The sequence below is a fragment of the Mizuhopecten yessoensis genome, unplaced genomic scaffold (assembly GCF_002113885.1).
Source record: "Mizuhopecten yessoensis strain PY_sf001 unplaced genomic scaffold, ASM211388v2 scaffold4505, whole genome shotgun sequence".
Lineage (NCBI taxonomy): Eukaryota > Metazoa > Mollusca > Bivalvia > Pectinida > Pectinidae > Mizuhopecten > Mizuhopecten yessoensis.
In genome coordinates this window covers 184,420-211,635 of record NW_018405580.1, presented here as the reverse complement: position 1 = coordinate 211,635, position 27,216 = coordinate 184,420, and the positions used below count along the sequence as shown (strand labels likewise).

At 32.8% G+C, this 27,216-nt stretch overlaps 1 protein-coding gene across 3 annotated transcripts in view; it reads right to left on the bottom strand.

Moving 5' to 3' along the window:
• LOC110449121 overlaps positions 1–27,216 on the bottom strand; it is a 93,030-nt gene that overhangs the window by 4,272 nt on the left and 61,542 nt on the right. For 2 of the 3 annotated variants that reach the window (XM_021495756.1, XM_021495758.1), the window contains 18 exons: positions 26,461–26,478; positions 25,341–25,404; positions 24,724–24,785; positions 23,888–23,945; positions 21,671–21,693; positions 19,658–19,762; positions 18,191–18,248; positions 15,934–16,121; positions 14,202–14,228; positions 13,398–13,421; positions 11,544–11,604; positions 10,828–10,889; positions 10,451–10,537; positions 9,981–10,109; positions 9,625–9,738; positions 9,120–9,179; positions 7,526–7,570; positions 5,157–5,273 (listed from right to left, as the gene is read on the bottom strand). In XM_021495756.1, the coding sequence (XP_021351431.1) occupies positions 5,157–5,273; positions 7,526–7,570; positions 9,120–9,179; positions 9,625–9,738; positions 9,981–10,109; positions 10,451–10,537; positions 10,828–10,889; positions 11,544–11,604; positions 13,398–13,421; positions 14,202–14,228; positions 15,934–16,121; positions 18,191–18,248; positions 19,658–19,762; positions 21,671–21,693; positions 23,888–23,945; positions 24,724–24,785; positions 25,341–25,404; positions 26,461–26,478 (1,302 nt within the window). The remainder of the gene's footprint in view (positions 1–5,156; positions 5,274–7,525; positions 7,571–9,119; positions 9,180–9,624; positions 9,739–9,980; positions 10,110–10,450; positions 10,538–10,827; positions 10,890–11,543; positions 11,605–13,397; positions 13,422–14,201; positions 14,229–15,933; positions 16,122–18,190; positions 18,249–19,657; positions 19,763–21,670; positions 21,694–23,887; positions 23,946–24,723; positions 24,786–25,340; positions 25,405–26,460; positions 26,479–27,216) is intronic. The other variant, XM_021495759.1, reaches the window with a different exon arrangement.

The window sequence follows — 27,216 nt, the reverse complement described above, 5'->3', positions numbered from 1 at the left end:
TACCTAAATAAAGCCGACAGCATGTTGCTGTAAAACGGACCGGTATTGTTGTCGTCAGTGCTTTGGCGTTGAGAAGTTCAGGGATGTTATTAAAGGCGTTTAATATTGATGAGGAATTAGCAACGATATGTATGCTAACATAAGCATATTTAGTGGGCATTTGCGCTGATAATAATAAGAATTTCGCACGAGAGTGCTTTCGTGAACATCGTAGGGTTAAAGGTTACATTGCCTAGCAGGACACTCGCGCAATCAAAATCAAAAGTCGCGTTAGACAGATGGTCGCTTTAATACAGTTGAATTACATAGTAAAAAAGGTCGGGAGGAATGAAAAGTGGTCGCATGAAACAGATGGTCGTTGAATACAGATGGTCGTTTGAGCAGATTCGACTGTACATTAATAATGCTAACACGCCTTATGTTGCTTACTTCCGAACATATTTTTTTTAATTTATCCCCTTCATCAAATCTTGAAATGATATACAGCAATAAATGGAAACTATGATTATCTTCAGCATATCGACTAGTAAAAACATTGACGTTTGATCCCTGGATATGACGCTTTTTAAACTTCATGAACCCGAGAGAAAACTTTCAAAACTAAAAACGCGTATTTTTTTAAAAAGCTGAACGTAGATGATATACCCCTCTTAGACGAGTGGACTTGATCAAAGCAATATTGGTCGTATTCCTTATCTGCAACGTTCACTTACAAACTGCAGGGCTACTGCATTTGAAATATCTAAGCTTTTAAGATATTTAAAGCATGATATCCCTATTGTTTGTGTTCGAATTTCACTTCTAAGCATGGCTCTTCTGTTGATCATTCGTTCTTTTTTAGCAGAAATGAATTCGAACGACTTGATTAAGGTATAACAGCTGTCATAATAATTTGCTTGAATATATGCAGTCAATGAGATACTAATAAAACTAAACAAAAGTACCTCGTCATAGGTTACTAATAAAACTAAACACCAGTTCCTCGTCATAGGTTACTAATAAAACTAAACACAAGTACCTCGTCATAGGTTACTAATAAAACTTAACACCAGTACCTCGTCATAGGTTATTAATAAAACTAAACATCAGTTCCTCGTCATAGGTTACTAATAAAACTAAACACAAGTACCTCGTCATAGGTTACTAATAAAACTTAACACAAGTACCTCGTCATAGGTTATTAATAAAACTAAACATCAGTACCTCGGCATAGGTTACTAATAAAACTAAACACCAGTACCTCGGCATAGGTAACTAATAAAACTAAACACCAGTACCTGGTCATAGGTTACTAATAAAAAATAAACACCAGTACCTCGTCATAGGTTACTAATAAAACTAAACACCAGTTCCTCGTCATAGGTTACTAATAAAACTAAATACCAGTACCTCGTCATAGGTTACTAATAATACTAAACACCAGTACCTGGTCATAGGTTATTAAGAAAAAATAAACACCAGTACCTCGTCATAGGTTACTAATAACACTAAACACCAGTACCTGGTCATAGGTTACTAATAAAAAATAAACACCATTACCTCGTCATAGGTTACTAATAAAACTAGTCATAGGTAACTAATAAAACTAAACACCAGTAACTGGTCATAGGTTATTAATAAAACTAAACACCAGTACCTCATCATAGGTAACTAATAGAACTAAACACCAGTACCTCGTCATAGGTTACTGATAACACTAAACACCAGTTCCTCGTCATAGGTTACTAATAAAACTAAACACCACATAGGTAACTAATAAAACTAAACCCCAGTACCTGGTCATAGGTTACTAATAAAAAATAAACACCATTACCTCGTCATAGGTTACTAATAAAACTAAACACAAGTACCTCGTCATAGGTTACTAATAAAACTTAACACCAGTACCTCGCATAGGTTATTAATAAAACTAAACACCAGTACCTCATCATAGGTAACTAATAGAACTAAACACCAGTACCTCGTCATAGGTTATTAATAAAACTAAACACAGGTACCTCGTCATAGGTTACTAATAAAACTAAACACAAGTACCTCGTCAAAGTTTAGTTATAAAACTAAACACCAGTACCTCGTCATTGGTTACTAATAAAACTAAATACCAGTACCTCGTCATAGGTTACTAATAATACTAAACACCAGTACCTGGTCATAGGTTATTAATAAAACTAAACACCAGTTCCTCGTCATAGGTTACTAATAAAACTATACACCAATAGCTCGTCACAGGTAACTAATAAAACTAAACACAAGAACCTCGTCATAGGTTACTAATAAAACTTAACACCAGTACCTCGCATAGGTTATTAATAAAGCTAAACACCAGTACCTCATCATAGGTAACTAATAGAACTAAACACCAGTACCTCGTCATAGGTTACTGATAACACTAAACACCAGTTCCTCGTCATAGGTTACTTATAAAACTAAACACCAGTACCTCGTCATAGGTTAATAATAAAACTAAACACTAGTACCTCGTCATAGGTATCTAATAAAACTAAACACCAGTACCTCGTCACAGGTTACTAATGAAACTTAACACCAGTACCTCGTCATAGGTTACTTAAAAAACTAAACACCAGTACATCGTCATAAGTTACTAATAAAACTAAATACCAGTACCTCCAGTACCTCGTCATAGGTTACTGATAAAACTAAACACCAGTACCTCGTCATAGGTATCTAATAAAACTAAACACCAGTCCCTCGTCATAGGTTATTAATAAAACCAAACACCAGTAACTGGTCATAGGTTACTTATAAAGCTAAACACCAGTACCTCCTCATAGGTAACTAATAAAACTAAAAACCAGTACCTCGGCATAGGTAACTAATAAAACTAAACACCAGGACCTCGTCATAGGTTACTAATAAAACTAAATACCAATACCTCGTCATAGGTTACTAATAAAACTAAACACAAGTACCTCGTCATAGGTTACTAATAAAACTTAACACCAGTACCTCGCATAGGTTATTAATAAAGCTAAACACCAGTACCTCATCATAGGTAACTAATAGAACTAAACACCAGTACCTCGTCATAGGTTATTAATAAAACTAAACACCAGTACCTCGTCACAGGTTACTAATGAAACTTAACACCAGTACCTCGTCATAGGTTACTTAAAAAACTAAACACCAGTACATCGTCATAGGTTACTAATAAAACTAAATACCAGTACCTCCAGTACCTCGTCATAGGTTACTGATAAAACTAAACACCAGTACCTCGTCATAGTACCTGGTCATAGGTTATTAATAAAAAATAAACACCATTACCTCGTCATAGGTTACTAATAAAACTAAATACCAATACCTCGTCATAGGTTACTAATAAAACTATACACCAATATCTCGTCACAGGTAACTAATAAAACTAAACACAAGAACCTCGTCAAAGTTTACTTATAAAACTAAACACCAGTACCTCGTCATAGGTTACTAATAAAACTATACACCAATACCTCGTCACAGGTAACTAATAAAACTAAACACAAGTACCTCGTCAAAGTTTACTTATAAAACTAAACACCAGTACCTCGTCATAGGTTACTAATAAAACTAAATACCAGTACCTCGTCATAGGTTACTAATAAAACTAAACACCAGTACCTCGTCACAGGTTACTAATGAAACTTAACACCAGTACCTCGTCATAGGTTACTTAAAAAACTAAACACCAGTACATCGTCATAGGTTACTAATAAAACTAAATACCAGTACCTCGTCATAGGTTACTAATAAAACTAAACACCAGTACCTCGTCATAGGTTTCTAATAAAACTAAACACCAGTACCTCATCATAGGTTACTAATAAAACTAAACACCAGTACCTCATCATAGGTTGATCGTCGAACACTTTTGTAATTAAATAAATACTGCTATTTGTAACAAAAATTTAAGCACTTTTCCTATTGGTGTTATTTCCTTGTTACGTACTAAGTATTAGCTACTCTCGTTGTTTTGTTTTCGAATTATCTCCTTTTGTATACATAGACAGAGTTATTAGCTGCCGCATACAAAGGGAAATAATGTATTTGTTCAATCGGTTTTATCATAAACTGACTTAAACTACTGGCTTCAATTAGAAACGCACAACTACAGTCAATCAGTCAGTTTGAATGAACACATATTCAAAATATTTTTCAATGTATGTATTATTACAATCAATCTTCAAATCAATTAACTACCTATATTCATTATATATCTATATAGCTACTATATAAAGTATACTTATGGCCATTCGTATTACTGCAAATCAAGTGCAAAATTAATTTATCGACCATATTTGCATAATCAAACAACGCTGTCTGTGATATGAGGACCACCAAACGCCGATCAACTGTGCGAATTACATCAAAGTCAACATTATGGAAATTAGAAGTCAATAAGAGCACATTAAAAAATCTTTCTAAATCGAATAACTGAAATAAGGTATGCTGTTTTCATGTCTGAACAATACCTTTAAATGTCGTATATTTGTCCAACAAAATCAAGTGGATTTATTATTTAGAACGACATTCAAAATCAAAGTAATTTTATAAGCTTCGAAAAATTCAAACACGCAAAAAAATCCAATCTTTAAAAATCAAAACAGAATAACAAATATTGACAAACACAAATTACACCAAACAAACGACACACAAAAGACAACAGGAAAAGACGTGCCTTTCAATCAATTACACACCCATCCCACACACACATATACAAAAATTAAGAGAAGGAACCGCCACCGATTGGGAGTTAATTACGCATCTATTGTGTTTATAATTAACTTATGAGAACATTTTATGTACCTATATCCTTCAAATTGTATGAAGCCATTAAAGCGGCATTCGCTAGAGCTACTGAAATGACAACGTTTGGGGTAATCTTTGTCATGAAAAATAAGCAAAATGTTACAACTGAGAAAATAATTATGCATTCGAAAGGCAGGGCTAACTTAAATAGATCTAGTCAGGACAATGTATAAACACCATTATTCGAAAAGCAATGGTTAGATATTAGCAGCAATTATATGCACAACATATTTATGACGCATAAATAAATAAAAAAATGCATAATGTGTTAGGGAATGCTTCGATAACTTCTTATACTAAAACCATTACAAAGCACATTGACTGTTAATGACGTGCGAGTGATGACGTACCTTAGAAAAGCTAGGACCTGTCATTGGATAGTCATACTGATTAGCGTGGTGACTATCCACGGTGACACGTGTGTATCTAGGCGACAGGTCGTCGTTGGAGTCATAGCGAGGGGTGATCTGTTGGCAGAACAAACAAATCAAAGCTGCTACGTTCAACCGCTACAAAGAATTTCTAAAGGTTGATAACTAATGCTGCCAACTAATGCTATATGCCTCCTCTTTATCATTTTGGAGCTGTCATACACTAAGAGGTATATATCATTTAAGAGAAGCAAGCTTTTATATCTAATAAGATAATTGGAATCGGAATGTTCTTCATAAGAGTTACCGGGATAGAGACTATGATATCCATTATTACATAGTGACTGTTTTTCAGTTGTTTTATTTATCAAATTGACAACACCATTTAAATTCAAACAAAACCGGACGGATAAAAATACCCCTTGATTTTCAATAAGTTTGTGAGTTAAAAGAAATGTTTCGAATGTTAGATTATATAATTTTAAACATATACACATTTTTAAATATATATGTAAATTATGAAATTATATTCCAGATATTAATGTTTCTTGCTCTGAAATAGTAATTTTAAACCCAAATATGCTTCATCTAAACGTTACAAATAAGTAAAATGTATATAGCTAGTAAAAGCTGTTGACATGAAATACAAATGTATTTGAAAATAATATCATGAAATAATACAACTACATGTACTCTGTATCACAGCGAACTGGCAGTAATCTGTATTCGGGAATGTGCAGGAGTAAGTTACCATTAATGGGGATCACGAAGCCAATACGGTATTATAGTGCACAGCAAAATGGCAGGGGAAAAGCAGGGGTTCGGCATGAATAAAGCAAATATTTAGCCACATGGTTCATCAGGGTTCATACTTGAAACGAATTAGGCAGGAAATCGATATCTGGGGAATTGGATGAATTAGTACTAAGTATTCATGAATTTCAAATAACTCTAAATCTACGGTGTAGCCACTTAAGTTACTTCTGGATACACGTTCTGCAAATATATGTTTCCCATGTTCCAATTAACACATATTAATGTAAACACTTGAGCGAATGAAACACGGAAAGCAATAAGCACAAGCTACACAGAACAAAGTTTCATAGAAAAAGCTAACATATGTTCCTCTTTCAGATGGTAAAATCCAAGATAATTCACCCATATTGATAGCTGTAGCATGATCATACTGTGGTACTATTTGATATAACTTATTAAATAATTTAAATAATTAGTAGAATTCGACACGGTGTGAAGTTACGAACACGACAAAACAAGTGCACCATATAATCAACTGCAGTCGTAAACAGATATCTGTATAAACATATTGAGACCTTGTGATCTATGATCTTTAGCTTTTCGCTTCTTCAAAAAGCTTGCGATTCTTTTTTGTTTGATTTTTTGTTTTTTTCGTTTTTGTATTATTGTTTTTTTAAAGTTCGGCTCCAACACATTTAACATTTTCCTGAAAATTCTGTTTCCGAGATAACGAAAAACGGATTCACAAGATTTCATGGTACAGAATAACATTTAGCAAGGCAATATACACACTTTTGATGCATTAAATATGAACAATAGAAACCTATTCATTGGTAAATGGAAATAATATTAAGTGTCAAAAGCATTACGCCGATGTACATATCACTTGATGTACTGATGCACACATATTTGATGACGCATAAATAATAAACAGTACAAGCAATATTCCCAAATAGTGAATATATTTCATTATATTTCTATTTGTCCAAATGTAATCATCTTATTTTAGTTAATAGCACTTCGCAGATGAATAGCTAGAAAATTATATTCAAATCATCATTTGATCTTTTTGTGTATTTCTATACCGTTCTTTTCTGCAAAATGCTATTGCCGTAACATGTATACTGATTTCCCTTCTACATGGTAAACTTTTGTTGAAACGATAGATAAAACCTATACACGGTTATCAATATCAATAATACCAAAATTCCATGTGTTGATGACAACATTTTGCTTTTCTGGTACAGCACCTTAAAATTTTATGGTTTATTATTTTAAAAATGAAATTTTAAATCTAAAGTTTACAATTTCCAGAAATAATTCTTGTTGTCTTGAGAACAATACTTGATTTGCGTTGGTCCTAAACAGGAATTTAACAATCGAATTTCAAAAACCACCATCACGCATAAATAGCAACATATTTAAATCGTTTTAGAGAAAATGTCTTATTTTGAAATTTAAAAAAAACAATAACAAAAACAGATTGCTTTAAAAGAACGACAGAAATAGTTTTGGAAAATATGTTAAAAGGAAATCAGCATACATGGTTTCATTGTACTTCATGATTAGTGTAAGAATAATCGCTTGTTTACTTGTGGTGCAGCGTTCCTTGTAGTAAAATCATCCCATCCTGGAGTCTAAAATAGATATGTATGATGCATTTATTTGACAATTGTTACACTTTCGTCATCTTTTTAGACCCCAAGAGGCTCCACTTCGCATTCCGAACTCATATTAAGAATTTTAATTTTAAGACCATAATATCCGTATACCGTTCATTATAAAAATCAACTGGTGCTTAAATCACTGTCGGGAACCAAATTTTCAGATGAAACGTAAAACGGTCTCATTTCAACTAAACAGATGTTTATAGTAATTTTCTCAAGAAGTCATGACGAAATAAGCTTGTCGATGATATATCTTTTCAGTTTTAAACTTGTTGTGACTGAAGCATTATCTGTTCCAGTACAACCATGTCATCACCATGGATGTCTAGAGCTAGCATTGCATAGATTCTATTCTACGATATCTTCCACAAAAACATTTGTTGCATAAAATGGTCTGAACGCATCTTAATATAAAAACTAATAGTAAAATAGGCAGTCAACCAGCCCTAATTATTTACTGTAAACGTACATATTTTAGCGACAGTCTTATTTAACCCATTTTTGCGCTTTTCAAATTGCGGTAAATAATCAATGCGCCAATTGAAGTTAATGTATGTTATTCTCTAAAGCATATTTTTTGGATGCTCCAAATATTCAATGCGCTTAACCGTTAAAATTTGATAACGCACTTAAATAAGTCTGTTTACAGTACATGATGGCCATTAATATTTGACTGATCCAGTCAATAGTTTACATCTACACACATAAATAGAAATAATATGCAATAAAAAAAGAAGCTGATCCAAAAATATGACTACAACATGCAGCTGATGACAGCTCATTAATGAGTGGTTCAAACGCATGCAACGCACATACACGCATGTTTTGAGTGAGCATGGCAAACACATTGCATGTAAAGCAGCTGATATTGTTGATGATGTTTCCATTATCTAATTTGTCCACCGACAGCATTTATAAAACCTTCATGCAAATACATGCAAGCAATGAAAGTGGGACTTGGCGGACATGGTTTATTGATTTACATCTGATAGTTATATGTATGCGTCACAAGTATAATGCAAAATTAGGAGAAATAACAAAATAACATGATGACTGTTATAGTTTACAATCTCGGTAAATTTGGTCTGTTGTATTGGAATCAATATAAACAAAACTATATTCCTATAAGTGGTATGTTCTTGAACGTTTCTGTGGACTGCGATCATTGTAAAATAATGAATTATGTAAAATAAATGATCGTACATGTAGAAAATGTCGATAAGCTTGACTACATTATTAGGATATATTTCTTGTAACGAGGCATGAAAGTCCATAACAATGTTAGTTTTACAAACCATATTTGTTTCCGTTATTAGTATAGATATTGTAGTATAATTAGCTTGCGTTTTGATATTCAAAGAAATGCATACAAATCATCAACTTATTGTTATCCGATTAAAGCCCACTGAAGCAATTATCCTGTTATACTCATGCAGCGTTAAGTAGATCAAAGTCTAATGTTATATGCTAATCATAGATAAGTTTTGTCCAAACATCAGTGTGTCATACGAGGACGCACCTTGTCATCGAATTGAGACCAGTCCTTCCCTTTTACGTAAACATCCGTCATGGAGAAACGCTAGGGTCAAAATTAAAGTTTACTGTAAGCTCTCTTCCAGTTAGTGTCAATATAGGTAGATATATATACACTCTGTACAAAAAGACTTAACGCATCACCATTGACATACAGATTTAGATATGCAGGGGGAAAAGTAAGTTTCAACCTTTTACCTTAATAAATCAAATGAATTCGCAAACAAGCATACAAATGAGTCATAAGACTAACCCCATATTATGAGATGTTAATTGAGTTCACAAGATTCATAGCGAGGAATTTTGCTGAGATGGAGAACACACCTAATCAATAATTACATTTTTGACTTTTTAATGTTTTTTAACAGGTTTAACATTCTATTGTATGATATTAAATTTTCACAAACGAATTACACGCGATGTTTTGATAAAAAAAGGAGTTTGGTTCTGGCTAATATGATAAAGTTGTATTATTTCCAAAAGTAACTTACTCCTTTCTCTTCATTGTTGATAAGGTTATCTAGGTTTCCCTTGTGTGTATGTTGTTCGCTTTTCCTGTTGCCACCTCCATATCGCCCCCAGTATGTTGACATTTTGTCAATATGCTGAAAAAGAAACAGAATAATAATTTCACTATATATTTATTTGATTTATTCGTCTCTTCAGTGTAGCTCCTCAGTCAAAGATTGAGTTAGGTGTGCCAGCCTATTTTGATAAAAAAAAATACTAAAAAGTTTCATTATAATAAACTATAATGGTAACAAAAACAGGGCAAAGTTTACAATAAAAAGTAGTCACCTATCTAAAGGTTTATCATGTGGGTACGTCTTTGTTAACGTTAACCTACCCGACGAGATTCCTGGTAATCTTTCATCCTGTCTAGTCTCTTCTTGGCCAGATTATTAGAAAAGCCAACATCTAATTCCTCGTGGTACTCCCGAGCTTCACGGAAATCCACTGGGACGCGGCCATCTCTCTGAGTTAATCAATATAAAGGTGTATGTCAAAATAATTTGTTCTCGTTTTCTGTGGCAAGTTAACATTTACCTTTGTTGTAAACAATTTTTTATTTTCATTTGTTTTGTCAAATATCTTTAAAATCCTTAATACGATTTTTATGATGCATTATTAGCCGGAGAATATATTCGTATACTTTAAATGATATCATTTTAATCCCACAATTTCCCCCAAACAATCTGTTCTCTTAGAAATACTTCACACGAAATACCATGTTTTACAGTAATATTTGACAGTCTTGTCTCTATTATGGGTGAAACAACAAATATAATTTGATACAATATAAGCAGTTATACTTACAGCACGTGATATGTCACTGTGAGGTAAATGATGTTTTGATCGGGGACGTGCCCTATATGAATCGATGATATCCGCATAATCTCTTTGCTAAAAAACAAATAGTTGTTGTTAAAGTTATTGCGTAAGCAAACAAAATCTTCCATAAGTATTTTGCATTTGCAGTGATCTAATGTTGACTTTTATCAATCCCCGGGTAAAGGGCGAGAGAAAAAAAGAGTTAATCATTATATAGTTATGGGTATTAGGAGGGAATTCTAAGCTTGGATATATAGTATGGGATCAGAACGTCGGACGAATTATACACCCTCTGAGACGATTTCTTCAGTTTTTCATAGACATTTTGAAAGTGTTGCCTCCAATTGTATTTTCCTACTTACACTTTCGTGTTTATGACGGTCTTGTTCATTGCCCTTGCGTGTATTTTGTGCCACCTGTACATCTGAAAAGAATACCGCATTTTTTTTTATAATACTCTTTGAATTACGTTAACCGAAACAGTTAAATGGTATTTTTATACAGCTTTATGAATGTAATCAATTGATATTGCCAAATCATGTAAGTGATTAAAGACATTGACCACACATTTAGCGCTGTATGATGACGCTTGCACTTCGGGCATACGTCACTAGAAAGTTTGTTAAAACAGCTAAATGCTTACACATTATTAATAAAAATGTTAATTTAAAGTAAAAGATTGCAATGGGATTTATAAAGATAGTGCCCTAGTCAAACCAATTATGGCATCACGTCAACAACAACAACAGAGAATATGGATGTCACGTCAACAATGCATTAACGTCAAGTATACGACAGGGTCAACAGGGTAACAAAACAAGGATCATTCACCCCTTTGAGATGTGATGGAGAATCTAAACCCTAAGGACAGATTCTAACGTTACATAACATTTGGCAAGCCTCGTGTTTAACAACTTAAGATTCCTTCCCCTCGAGTTGAGATCCATCTATTTAATTCTCAGGAACTGAAATATTCTTTCTAATTTTTTAAACTTTCCATCATGGGAAAACTCTATTTTACATGGTCAAGTCATGCTCGTAATACGATATCAAGCGATGATTACATGTCATAACTCACCCAGGTCTTCACGATATTTTTTCTGCATTATCTTCTCGTTCATTCTTTCTTCTTCCTGCCTCTGTTGGAAAAAAAACCACATTATATAACACATGCAGACTTCAACGATGATTCATTACCGTATGTTTTTATCCAACACAAACTAGTTATATTATGATTAATACATTGTTGTTAGGGCTCACTTCATTAACACGCTCTTATTTGTATTTTTATTTCATAATTTAGGGTTATATAAGGGTGGTCACAAATGCGCACCCTAGGTGGGAACAACATATGTCCTTATCAATTGCAATGTTTCCCTTCTATTTTAATCACTAGAAAATCTTTATCGTCATTGTAAATTTCTCTTAAAAATGGGAACATATAGGCCATGGATGAAGACAATAAAAATCATTTCCTTTAGGTCACATTTAAATAGCATTGTCTAATCGACACTTTTACTTTTATAAATTATTGACAAATAGTTGACAAATAATTTCAGTTTATATCACTGTCAAATTCCTATCTTTATTTGCAAAAGGATTCGTTCAAAGACAGGAATGTACAGGTCATTGGATATTACATAACAATAGATATATATACAAAAGTCCTTTTATTTACATGTTTGTCAATTGGATCGAATATCTATTTAGCCAAAGATGTCATTCAGAGTGTTTCCTTACATATACATCTGAGATATTTACGCTTCTTTAGTACATAATAACACATCAGCTCAGGGGTAATACATGATCCATTTTACACTGTTAGTGTCAACTTAAAAGGTTATCCTTAAAACGGAATCGGGATGTGAACAAATCTTTTTCTGGGAAAAGTGACCTATGTTCATGAATTTTCATGCAGTTATAAAACAGTTAAAGATCTTTTTTTTTAATCTAGCAAGGACAAAATCAATATTGAAACAAGAGTAAGTTCGTCTTTTTTAAAATCAGCAGTTTATTATCTTTTTTCTCTCAACACAACAGGATATTGCCAAATCTGAATAATGACTGATAACCATATCATTTAACATTAAATTGAATGATATAATTTAAAAGTAGCGCAAAACCTTCAACATATTTGACAATTTGAGTTATATATATATATATTTTAATGACCGGGTATAAATTCAGGAATTCAAATCCATACAAATACATCAAAAAGAAAGTAACTTCACAGATGTATTAAAGGTAATACAAAATACAAACTTAAATAAAATTCAGTGAACATTTCAACTCAAACAATCCAGTATGTATTTAAATATATATATGCATATCAAAATGTTATATTAAAAGAATAAATACAATGTTGAGAAAACAGAAACACAATACAGTTCAGTGCAACATTCAAACGTGTGCCAGCAACATATAATAGGGTGCTTGAATAGAAATGGGTGGCGATACAGGTAAGACAAAATAGCATAGACGGAAAGAGATCTAAAACTATAGCCTATCGATATTTGCTTTTTTCCTTATTTCTTTCTTTCCGTAAACAAGAAATGTTTTATCAATTGATTTATTCCTACTATTGAGACATTTGGCTGTGTCAAATAGAACAGAAACCATCATATTCATATGAATTTACCTTATATAACACAGGTATACCAAGGTTCTTGCTATGATCATATGAAGGATTTTATTCAGAAAAGCTACGAATGTAAATGCAGTATTTGCATTGTAATTGAAAACATAAAGTAGCTCATAACTTTAGTAACAAAGTGAAAAGACAAACGAAAGAGTGATTTGCATAGAGACTATGTCTACGAAGCACAAACAGTTTTTTTAACATATGTATGAACTTGGCTTAAATATTCAAGCCATTTTGAAAAGAAAATACTTTATGATTATGTGTTTAAGTAGCAGCTACCAAATTACTTACATCTGGTTTGATGTTTAAAAAGCTCTGAAATTATTTTCCAATTAATGCATAACAGCTGAATAATAAATTCACTTTGCCAAACGAAGCATATGTGTTTAAGAATATACCCCATACATAGTTTGATGACATATCAGGCTGATGTGAAACAAACGTTTTCGATAATAGATTTGTTTTACATGAAGCAGTAACATTTGTGATGATATGGCGTAAATATATATAAATATATATCCCTGGATTATATTCAATATGGAAAACAATCCGTCGTTACGGTGGTACCACGCTTCAAGACATGTTCTGGCCTTCCCCCTAGTAAACCAGTATCTATCAAATCCCCACACTCCTAATTAAAAGCAGCAGTATCTATCGTTTCCTTCAACGGCTTAGATAACAGCTCATTATCTTAAGACACATCGCTGTTGCGCCAAATGATATATAGTAGTACACCTATCTTAACCTGACTTGATTGGGTTTTAATGTGGCGTCAACAAATTAAAAATGTTCCGAAATAGATGAGGCATGCGAATAACCGGTTTTCTTATGTTTCTTTTAAGTGAGTTTTTTTTTGTTATTCAAAAGATCAGCTCCGCCAAGTCAAATATTCTGATAAGCCTAAACAACGTTTCTATCATATCGATACACTACCCGTGTCCATTCAATACAGACGTATATCTCATACAACAAATACATAATTATTATAATCGCATGGAACGCCAAGAATAATGTCTGCTCTGCCTTCAGACAATTATAAAGATCAACATGAAGCGTCAAACAAAATATTAAAAAAAACGTGCTGTAATCACATACATTTCCTTTGACAAAATTTTCCATAGACTGAAATAAAAACACACGTGATTGATAGCAATTTAGTTTTGAAAGTACTAGACTAATTCAAACATAGATATATTACATCTACCACACGCCCAATCGTCACAGAACAGTTATCAATATCTAATTAGCAATAATGACAACAACGAAAATAAATAAATAATGTAAACAAGTATTTCAGAAAGACAATGAATTCAGTCGAACTTTTCACACATGCCCACATTCGGCTTCTAAACTGTGTATGTCTCACTTATATGAAAGTAGAATGAAACATTTGCACAGACAGTATCGGACTACAAAGTTCTAAAATGCCTGACCAGAGACTTTCGATTAATTTCCTTTTTTCCAGCGGATTCAAAATCACAAATAAAAGGCTACATAAAAATGAAATATGTATGTGCAGTAATTAGCCAAAGCTAAACTTTCAGACTCACCCTTCAAACAAAAAATACAACCAAAAGTCTCAATTTGAAAACTTCACTGTAAATTTATTGTGATAGTGGTGTAACGCAAAGGAAAGGTCAGAACATGTTTGAGGTTCCAGTAAAATAAATAAAAAATCCAACACCAGAAGATTAGATGACAAGTCTCACAACCTTACGAAACAAAACCATGACCAGCCACTGTGATGTTTTCTTATTCAAATATTTGCAAATGGCGTTCGATTAAAACATGAAAATGAAAAACGAATAGCCACTTTGTTTGTATTGTTTTCATGTATAGTATTGTTGGTCAAAATAATTGTGTAATTACAAATGGGTAACATGAAATTAAAATTATTCGATACATAAAGACATATTTAAATTTTGCAAATAGAGAGGCTTTCGATTTAGCACATCTGATGAAACGCCTAAAGCCAACACATCACATCAAAATACAGATAATCTCAAGAAGCGCACATCAGACTGGCGGCCAGTTGTAAAAAGTTAGAAATGACGCACCAATTGGAGGCATTGCGAGGCGGGATGACATACAGATTAGAGATAAGAATTGATGAAGATATAAAGGATATTTGATATTCCACGGGTGAACATTTTTTACCCCAAGATAAGATTGCATCTGAAAAGATAATTAAAATGTCTTTTCTTGTACTTTTTCACTTTTTCCAGTTTCGTACTTTCCTTCAATTGTATAGGTAATACAAAATTACTACAAGACATGTTTAGGTATAGTGGTATTAAATGGTAGTTATTTAACATTATTCGTTCTTTGCAACTATATTTGTTTGTCAATGAAAATGTGCACATTCTCATATGTACAAGTTTACAAAGATGATTATAGGAGGTTTAAGAAAAACACATCTTAGTGATTGTTTTGAATTCATCTAAGTAAAAACTGCAAATAACATGGTTTGATTTTCAAGACTGATTTGTTGAATTGGTTGAATAAAAGATAATGTTACTCTGCAATTGTATATCTTCTAATAATTACCCAGCATTAATGTATACATGAGTCATGGCACACATCAATCAGACATAAACAAAACGAGACTATAGTTCAGTTATGTTATATAATCTGCAAACGACACAGCAGTTATCATCTCTATTATTAATTCATGGAAGCAGCTGGTTATTTTGCTTTAGAGCTTGACACAGTTAAACTTATTCTAAATTTGATAAAATCATAAATTTGAAATAAACAAATACTGTAACACTCAATTGCTATCCATGCATATTATCATTTAACTATTTATGTTGCATGTTACACGTACCGATCTATCCATCAGTCCCTGAATTTGTGTGACTCTTTCGCCGCGTACGCCCTGCCTTGGTGCACCTGCGCCTGGTTTACTGAACGGGTCGTATGCAGGAAGGTACTCTCGGTTTGGTTTACGGGCGGGTCCCGATTTACCGAGGTTGTCGTATGGGTTCTCATCATATCTGATATTGGTGTCTGGGGCTACAATCGATAAGTTGATAATTTGACGATGATCACCAATGAATGTTACGATCAAATGACACCTAGATATTTCTGTCTGAGCTGTAAAAATGGTTCCTTGGCAAAATGACATCACATCGATAACTGAATAATTTGTCGGCAAACAGTAAGGTACATTCTCATAACAGTGGTATAGGTTAGAGAACCAGTCTATTATATTCAAAACTATGTTGGTGCAACATTGTTTTAGCGCTCATTATAAATATGTATGTATTACAAAACCAAATATTATCCAGTATATATCAAAAGCCAAAAGAAACTGTAAATATTTTGAGTACAAGCTTTTCAGACCATCACCAGTAGCAGCTTATTACAAAACTTTATGATATAGCATATGTATATATAAGGAGAAGAAAAGGCTACGAATATATATGTCTGCTTCAATGGTATTGAAACGTGTTGCTAACAATTGGTAACATAATATCATTATTAGCAACGGAATAAAATAACAACGCGCAGAATCTTATGATTTTATGGACCGATTTACATAGCGATTACACTGTCCTTTTTAAAGCCCATGCCCGTATAACTGGGTATTAATGGAAAAGCACTGCAATACGCTTTCAATATATAATCTGACAATACGTGCGAGCAATAATGACTTGCTAGTTACGTTCTGTTGAAATAATCAGAAATGCCCGGCTCCATCGGAGGGGACAAAGATGATTAATATTCTGATTTATAACAAATAACATTTTAAGTATTTCTATATAAATCATTTATCATCATATATCATTTATCGAATTCCAGCCGACATAATTAAGCCAGCATCAACATGCAACGATTCGCGGAGTGCTTTTGCGATTTTACTAAATGTGCATGTAAATCATTCATAGAGAAAATATGCATCCCACACATTTGGGAATGTTTAAGACATTGTTTTTATTATATCTGTAACTATCAATTAAATGTAAAACATCGCTATTGTCCGACGGATCAGAGCCGTGAAATGCAAAATTAATGAGGTGATGTATGCAAATTTCAAATAAAAATAGTATTCGGAATGTTGCAATTTGTTGAAGTAAATGTTTAAACAGTTACTTTATTACTTTCTAACTCTATTGATTTTTTAATTTATATAGCATGTGTAATGAACCAGCCAAAACGAACATGTGATGAATAACATCCGTAAGACGCGAATGGTAATGTCGATGATTTGTATAAGCTTTTTATGTGGTAGGATACAAGCAAATAGCTGATGAAACCGATGAATGCATAATGGCGGTATTTACAAATCCGATTCGGACTTGGTCCACGAAATAATGATTTATACCTCCAATAATAGTTTTCCATCATTTTATCATTTTAATGTTATATTCCATTGTAATAAACTATAGACAATGAATTATTCAATATGTGAAGAAGGGTAACTTGTGTAAATGCATAAGTAATATACATATATCTAAAATAGTTGAAGCCGGCAAAGAGGAGTAGTGATACAGATAGAGAAGAAATATCTGATACAAATAAACTACTTTATTTCAACATACATTAACGTTTAACCGCTGACTAGATAGTATGCGAATAGTAATTATATCAGAAAAATAGATAAAATGAAATATCACGTCGTAAATTTAAGTAATGTAATGAGTCAACACAACTCACTGCAAAACATAATAAAACAACATCTAATTATGTAATATTGATAGATACATGTCTATGTATGACTCACCATTACATAATCAAATGGACGGCACTTCCAAAGAGGAATCGACATTGATATAGGTTTTGAAGCAATATATACAAATGAGAAGAATCAGAGAAAGAAAAACACATTTACCAGATATGAAAGTTTTGAAAAGCAATAAGATATTTTCTAATTTTTTTTCAACATTCCATTCACATTAACATATCTCAGTCACCGACAAATAATAAACGAATAAATTGGTTTTTCACAGAAAAATTCAGATACAAATTGAAACATTAAGCAGATTTCTCAACTGAGTTTGTACTTCATTGAACAACATCTACAATCGGGGTTTCATCAGATCTGGTAAATATATGTTAGAGAGAGAAGCTACAATATTAACCTGATTTAGGACTGCTTATACCTGTCTTGTAAAAATTCCCGTAGGTCGGCCCGAATCCCTGCAAATATATAACAGTCAAATAAAGGCATACGTTATGTCTGCCTTGACACTTGACAATAAATACAACATTAAATTACTGACGCACAGGTTGGCTTCTATTTGTGCATTTAACAATTTCAGAAATGTTTATACAATGGAAATTATAAAAAAATGTTAATATCCATTTATGTCATTGTTTATTATGTAAAGGGTTTGACACAAACTTTTCCCATTTTTTAAATAGATAAATCCAGCTATCGAAGAAGTGTGTGCAAGATCATTGTCGTAAGCGATTTTTGTCCATATAAACAAACACTAATATATCAACTGTGGTGTTGTTACATCAATTAAAAGATATCACTACAACACATAATGGTCAGTAAGCCCCATATTAGTCAGATATTAAAGTTTAGCAATGAATAAGATATAAATCTGAAAATAATGCAACATAAAGATACACAAACCCGACGAAAGACCGTACACACAGATATAAACAATGTCCTACTACGGAACATCTAGAACATTGTTACGGACAATCAATTAATATATGTAAATCTGTGAAATGTTAATGACATAATTTATAGGCCATTCGTCCTATTTTCTATGTATATTGGTTCAAAATCAAAATAAAAATAAAAACAAGCAATTTATGACCATAACTTTACAGTATTCGCACTTGTTAATAGTTTGGAACCCATCAATTGCATGCATTAAAGCTGTTTGTGTACACAGGTTCGTACAGAAACTCCAATTTTTGTTCTCACATAAAAAACGTAGCCTTGCCAAACAGTTTGGGGTAGACTGAAAGTATGGATCAAGTAGCAAAAAGCCCCGGTTGGGTGGCCTAGACTATGGACCCCCCCCCCCCCCCCCCCCCCCCAAAGCTTGTAAAATGATAAGCATGACGAAACCGGACTAAGCAAGCTCCGGCCATTATCTTTGATATATATTACACATTCACAAAAGGTGCAAATGTGCCTGAACTCAAAGAGATTGTTTTAATCGTTCCCTAAGTCCAGTAAACTTGAAACTGGTCAGATATTATGAAAACTCTCCGACTTACATGAACAACAGTTATATTAATTACATTAAAGCGTAAAACAGATGCAAGCACTACACATTTTATTAAAACTAAACTAAAATTAAAACATCAAACAAATCAAAGGTTTACTGTAAATAACTTACATTCTCGATCGTTCAAAACACTAAATCGTGAGTTTTTATTTTACGCTTTTAAAAAATTTCTTGTGCCTCAATAATATTTGTGAGAAATTGGATTTGCGATCGATTCTCTTTCTCGCAAATTAGAATCAAAAACATTTATCTCGAGAAGTACAAGTGATTTACAGCAGTTAAAATGACAATCATGATGCAAAAGAAATGAAAAGTTACGTCGCTGTACAAATGTTAGACCGAACACAAATATACCTCCTGGGTTCTACCCAGTTTAAATGGGTATCGAGCGACGTTACCACCGGAATCTCTATGTGGATTCCCTACGCCCCTTCCCCAAGGGTCAAATTCTTGAAACATCTAAGAGAATGACAATAGTGACGTAGATAGGTTAGAAAGGGTGCAGTGATATACTGTGTGTAGAGGGATGTCAAAAAAGGATGAAGACTCGAGAGAAGTATAGATCTGAAGAAAGCAGGTTATAGTTATCAACCGAAAATCGTGGCTCTGGGCAATCCTGGTGATTATCAAATGAGTCGAATATATTCTGATATGCTGAACAATCTTTTCAACAGCTGCTATCATTTCAGTATTGTCTTCAAAATAAAATTAGCATTTCAAAAATGTTGGAGTGATTTATATATGTATTATATACTGTATTCCATTTAAAAATTTATATTTCTCGTTTCAATAATGTAGATTTTCAAAAATTGTTTATCCGATTTTGAAATAAACAAATGAAATATAACAACATTCAATATACGAGGAAAATTAATTCATATATTGTATTAATTACTAAGTATATTCAAGTGGTTTCTAGTATCAATTTTATATATTGATAAGTGCATGCACAATTTTTTATTCATGTATTTACACAAAACCGTTATGGAAAGTATTGATACTTCACTGTCACTCAATAGATAGTATCACCGGATTGCCCATGGCACATTTGGCATGTCAAGGATCAACTGATTTTAAATATGACTGCATAATCTCATGATGCAAGGTGACTACAGAAGATAATCAAAATAATGTGTTCATGCTCAATCTCTCAGCACATGCTTTCAGTATGCCATATTTATAAAGCAATGGATGGAAATGACAAATGGAAAAAGGGACGGAATCCACATTAATCGTTTTTTCTTCTTCAAACCAGCTGGTTGTTTTAACGTTTGGAGATTTTGATTAACGTTAAATATACTCTTTTCTTTAAGAACACGTTTTGGAATCAGTTCTTCATAGATTTACGATCATTTCGAACATTTTGTTGGATTTTTGACGAAAGAATAACCCATTAACAAGAAAATATAAGTGGTATATAGCTATTGATCGGAAAAGAAAACATGCCAATTTAAACCATAAAGTTCATAAATCGATTTTATTGATTATTTCAGCACCACTTCAAAATAACACTCGAAGAAAGTGTTGCATGCAGAACTGTTTCAACTTCAGATCACAGAAATTCAGGAAACAATACAGATGCAATCGTTGTTCTACCGCAAATCACTAATTCTAATATTATTTAAGAAAACCCGGTACTATTATGACTGATGAAATTCATCCATATCGGCTCGGCAATAATTAGTTCAAGATATTAGTAGGTGTCGTCAAAAGCAGAGGGTGGGCGTTATTGCAAAGGGAATCGCGGTGACAAATGGCCTATGACATACGGAAAGCATGTGCTGGACTTAACTCACCATGACACTTTTAGAAAGGGGACGGTACGACAGATGACCGGTTTCCTGATTTCATTTCAATTGAAATAACATAAATATAATGCCAAGGATAAACTTATTGCAGAAATACTAGAAATGTGAAACAGTGTTGAACATGTATATATATAATACAAAGCTACTGATTTAAATGTGCTCGGTACTTTTTAAAGTATCCGAACAATCAAATTATTCTACGACAGAAACTACTGCACTAAGTGAATGATAATATATATTTGTGAAACAGTACAATATTATTTATGACAGGTTCAGCATTACAATGTTTAATGAAATAGCCATATGAAGTGCAGTTATATTAACCATATGACTACTATGTAAACGTTTTAAGTTCATCTTTGTCTGATCACCCAAATAAAGTACTGCTATTGAAAAGGCTATCAACGTTTAAGCGTTGGTCGTCAAATATACAATCTGATATATGAAAGACATATTGAATACGTCTATGACTTCAAGTATGTAAATAAATTACAGATGTTATATATATGGTCAGGTCATAATAATAGAAAATAAACAACTTCTAAAATACTTCACTTACCGCTTTCTGTTTCAGGTATGCATCTAAAATATAAAAATCAAATTGTAAAAACCAGTGAAAAACACACGCTGTTAAAAGTATATATCATGAATAATGATACCTTGGCAGCAGACAATATTTTATACTAGATCAATACAACTATACAGGCTATATATTGTCTTCAATTTTTTAACCACAACAAAATTCACTTTTATGTACTAAAAATCCCCTTTGTCGAGTGAGAATCATTCGTATACTACTTCACTAAGACAGATTCAATATTTTAAGATCTCAATTTTTTGTTTTCCTACATGCTTTAAATAGCTGTTTCGCACACACAGTGTACATGTCTGTCAAGTTGTTAAGTCATGCTACGTGAACAGCAGCCATTAAACCTTATTCGTGAAAAATATGTTTTTCAGAGTAACTTACTTTAATCATCATCCATCATTTTTTGAAATATATTTTCAGACAACAGGATTGGATCAATAACCGTCAAATAGCAAAAGTCATTATAACCTTAAAAGCAGTCCTAATTGATAATATAAGATATTGTAACACCAAGTAAACTACGTTGCTACAATAATAAAAATAATAATAATAATTCGAGGTTCTTATATACTGCTTTATCACAACCTAGTTCGTAGGTCGTCTCAAAGCGGTTCACAAAATATTATCCGTGGTTATAGGGCCTTTGCAGCCAGCCAATGGCTTTCTCAACTCCCTTGGTAGCATACAGCCGGAGCTGCCAATTCGGCGCTAACATCTAGCATTCAACAATTCTAGCACTGCTCAACCACGTACTCATTTACAGCTTAGCAGACTGGAACAAACGGAGTAAATTATCTTGCTCAAAGATACAACACAGTACCGTGCCGTAACTCGAACTCGCAACCCTTCGGTCACAAGCCCGGCGTCCTACCACAAGACTACCGTGCCTCCTAATGTAGCATAGTTTTTCTAGACTAAATCATCCGGGAAAAATTCCCTTTCAGTTCAATTCCATTCAGGACTTAATTTGTAATTTACAATACATTCATTCCGAAATTATTATTTTTTTAAAACACTTAACCCATACTTTCCAGAAAAGCAAGGTTAACACTACCCGTTAGCTTATGATAATAATAGCGTCATCTGTGGCGATATTGATTCAGATTACCATGTTGCAAACCATTTACACTTTTCACAAATGTTGGTTTAGTATAAAAATGCCAAAATTACTCAGTTGATTTTGTAATGAAATCTTGAATTTTTTTTTTTTTTAACTATTTATTGATTTTTGTTATTTCATTTTATAATTTTTTCTTGAGTTTAGGGGTAAAAACTAGTTCGTCATTGATATTGATTAAACTCAGTCTATGGATAATACTAAACATGAATTATCATTAATGTTTTAAATAATACGGTAATGTAGATTTTATGATTTAATGTTTGGTAAGTGTTTGCAACATGATTAGCTGGAGATTGCTGATAACTAAAGTCTGGCCAATCGCAGCATTATCTAAATTACAAAGCTAAACGGCTAACAGAAGCAGTCTATTGCGGATGATACAATATATACAGGCACAAACTATAGGATTTCTATGTGTATACACTGATACCTCTGTGTGGAGGAGCTTTCGACAATTCTAACGTGTCCCAAGCGCGGACGAATCTCCTATTGGGTTGTATACGGTCTGTATTTGCATTGTAGAGAGTAAAAATGCCAAACATATTAATATAACAACAATCGAAACCTTCGGATAAATACTTTTTAGTTTTTAGTTATTAACAGGTAAAGCTCGAGTTATATTCCTCCATTTTAAATATTATACGTGTAAAAAATGTATCGTGGATCCTTTCACAAATGATTAAATAAGCCTTTCTATTGCATCCGAAAATGTATTTCATCACACATTGTAAGCATGGATATATCGCGTTATTCGTCAGTAACGTAACAATCACTGGAACAGTAGATTGGCAAGTCGACGTCTTACTTTCCACTGTTTTTTCATTGTTTGAGTTAAATGCCGTAAAGTTTTAAGTATTAAAAATATAGCATGTTTAATACGAAATTGCATACACAGCAAAAGATGGACATCGTCTATATACCACAAAATGCAGTGAATCAATGTTTCTATGATATTGCATAGTGTATGTAATACTATTAGAAAAACATTATAAGCTGTTAACATGAAGTAATGAGGTAAAGAAACATGTTCAATAAAAGAAATGCGAGTCTGATTGTTTAACACTTACCTGGATGTGTTAACGGGTCAGGACTACTCCTTTCTAAAGCCTCATTCTCTCTCCTCAACTACAACAGAACATGGATTACATATATGTAATACAAAATGTGCAAGTATAATATTATTGAAGAACAAATTTGTCTTTATACGCATTAATAGCACCAATTAATTATATGTCAACACTCAGACTTACATACACAAATATCGCGTTTTAAGTTACTGTTTATAACGCATTATTTTATTGAAGAAAAAACCCGAACAATTTGCTGCAGTTTATTCACGATATGCACGTATCAATCGCAAATTAGTTTTAATCTGCTTCATAAAAGTACTCTTATACGCTTGTCAATATCAAATTAAACGCTTGGAAAAGTGTTACCCGCCATAACTTTGGTTGCAACATCATGAAGGCAGCAGAAACCGTATATTTATATTTTAAAGAAGCTAGTAGAACTCAATTTGCAACAGGACAAACTGTCGCGTATCCCAAAACACATTAGGGTTATCGTCTAAATAGAACCAATGATCAAAGGTATTATGAGGTTTTTTTCTCACTTTAAGATCAATTCTAGAGTTTTATATATATTTTTTTTATATTAAAATAGGGTCTGTAGATTTAGTAAGACATTGATATAGATTATTAACTGTACAATCAGCTGTTAAATTGCAAGGATTATCATCATTTGTTCAAGATGGTTATTTGCATTTAAAATTATATTTCTGCAACCCCCCCCCCCCCCAAAGAAAACAAGCAAATGACCCGTTCGAGAGAGAAAGTCCTCTAAATGATTTGAACATCTCTATATTAGTAAATATATATCTGCCTACCAAACCTGACACACCTACCTGGCCTAGATTTTCCTTTACTTGATCATATCGCTGTCTATCTGTTACCATGCCGTTCCTCCCTGAAAAGCACGCAGGTCAACTTATTCCAAACGCAATACACAACACACTAGTATTATAACACTTTTTTGTGATACAGACATATATGTCTTAACCTATGGATTAGGTTATTTTGAGTGTCAAGCACTTGACTGGTTCTGCTAGTGAGCTCTACATACTCAAAAGTGTAACCCGACGATGTGCAAATATGAAAGTCGGGTGCGCAAGATCTATTAAAATATACTTTTGGCATGTCATTGACATATTTGCTGAGAAAAAATCACACTTTGAAAACGTTTAAATTATAAAGAAGGAAGTTCTCAGCATTGTTATCAGACAATACCCTCCATTGCGATTAATAACATTAGTTAAACCATAATATTAAACTAACTCACTGACATTTTCGTAAATAAGTACTATTCTTGAAACGGTTGTTCTGTAAATCATTAACGCAAAAAATGAATGATATATGAAAATGTAATACAAATATTCTCAGTATGTATCCGTTAATATTTATTCAAATACACTGTAATAGTGTTATGGATCAAAATCAATATACAGAAAGACATCATATTCACCTGGAGAATGGAATGGCGGCATACCATCCAAACCTTGGTCTTGTTCTCTGGCCATATCTGGGTTCTGAAAGAATATCAGCGGATCCTTGCATTGATACTGTGCTTTGACATGGCCTGACTCGGATATCATTGGGGCGCCACTTCCAGGACCAGATCGACCAAAGTAGTCCATATAGTTAAACCCAATGGGTTTAGAGGGAGAAGACAACTGGACAGCAGACAGAACATGTAGAGACAGACAGATGAAAGAAGAAATAGAGATGAAAGTCAGAAAGAAGAGTTAGATGGTGATGACATAGAAAAGAAAATACGAGGAAAAACAATGAAAAAATAAGAGACGAAACACAAATTGACATTATTTCAAAGAGATGGATGCATCAATATGAATGCACAGAAAAAAGAAGTAATGGCTAGGGATAATGGGAAGGGTGTGGCATTATCTAATATAAAATGTTATAAATAAACAAATAAATCAAATTCTAAATAGAGAAACAGTTTTGTTCCCGATCAAAAAATTAACACATTAAATCATCTGAAACCGTAAAAGTGCCATATAAAAGGTTTTCAAATAAACGTTATAGCTTAAGTGAGTGGGAAAGTGTAAATTAACAAAATCAGAAAACCAAATGGTTAATTGAAGGTGATTTACTACTAGTACTGCTACAAACAAAGCGTCGATCAATCAGGTACTTCACATGCAATCACTTTGGAACTAAAATAAGCTGAAGGGAAACGCATGCACGTTAAAGATATATGTTAAACTACAAATGGCACAAGCTATCTAACCAGGGTTAGTCTGATGAAGTGATCATATGCCAAAAGACCGACATCTGATTATGACGTCAAAACAACATTAGATTTTGACATCGTTATATGATCGCATTCTCAAACGGATCTAGGTCGGTTGCGGAATTCTTTATTGTGAGTCCATCCTGAACATACGGTAAACGTGCATACAAAGGTTACGTTTTCAACTTTTACTTACACCATGATATATTAATGAGAATTTCGGAACTTAATCATAACGGTTGTATCATTCCGATGTGTTCTAGATAACGCAGGGAGGGAAAGCACATGCATTTGTAATATTAATATCTGAAGACTAAACAGTCTTACTGACCTGAGCACCATTTGAAGTCTGCAATCAAAATATCAGAAGAACTACTGATTTTGTTCTCTTTTTGATGATATGAAATTGAGCTATGGATTATTCTGTGGATTTATTTCTTATGCTAGTACATCGTTTGGCAATTTTATGTTATGATATTTAACGTTATCATCATGAACTTGTTTTACAGTTTAGCCAATTAAATCAAGTACAATAAGATTCAGAACATTTGATAGAGTCAATTCACAAAGTAGCATGTTTCAATTTTACGAGATAGTTAACAAAATAGTTTAACAATGTATCTCTATTATTGGACGTTATTCCATAATATCATTCGATATGATATGATTAGATGTAAACAGAGAAATAATTTCAACTTCAGTTTCGACTGACTCTAACTCTATTTTCAGTGATAAATCGGTGAATGAAGATACATGATGTAATACGTAGGAAACATTGCTTGATCCGAAAATATTGAAGATTTTTTATTTATCACATCAAAGTACATCAAATTAATCATTATCGTATTATCATTTCATGTATTACATATAAATATAATTTATAAATTTTATATATAATTTGATAGCACATTACACATATTTACCAAATATGAATGTACAGTTATAAATGATACAGTTGATGTCATTAATTAGTACACGCAATATATAACAATTCATGGCCTTTGTTATGCATTGACATATTTTATTTTCTCAATACAAGCAACGCTTGCAGTGTTAGTGATCCCACGCAATGTAAGATTTGGATAGG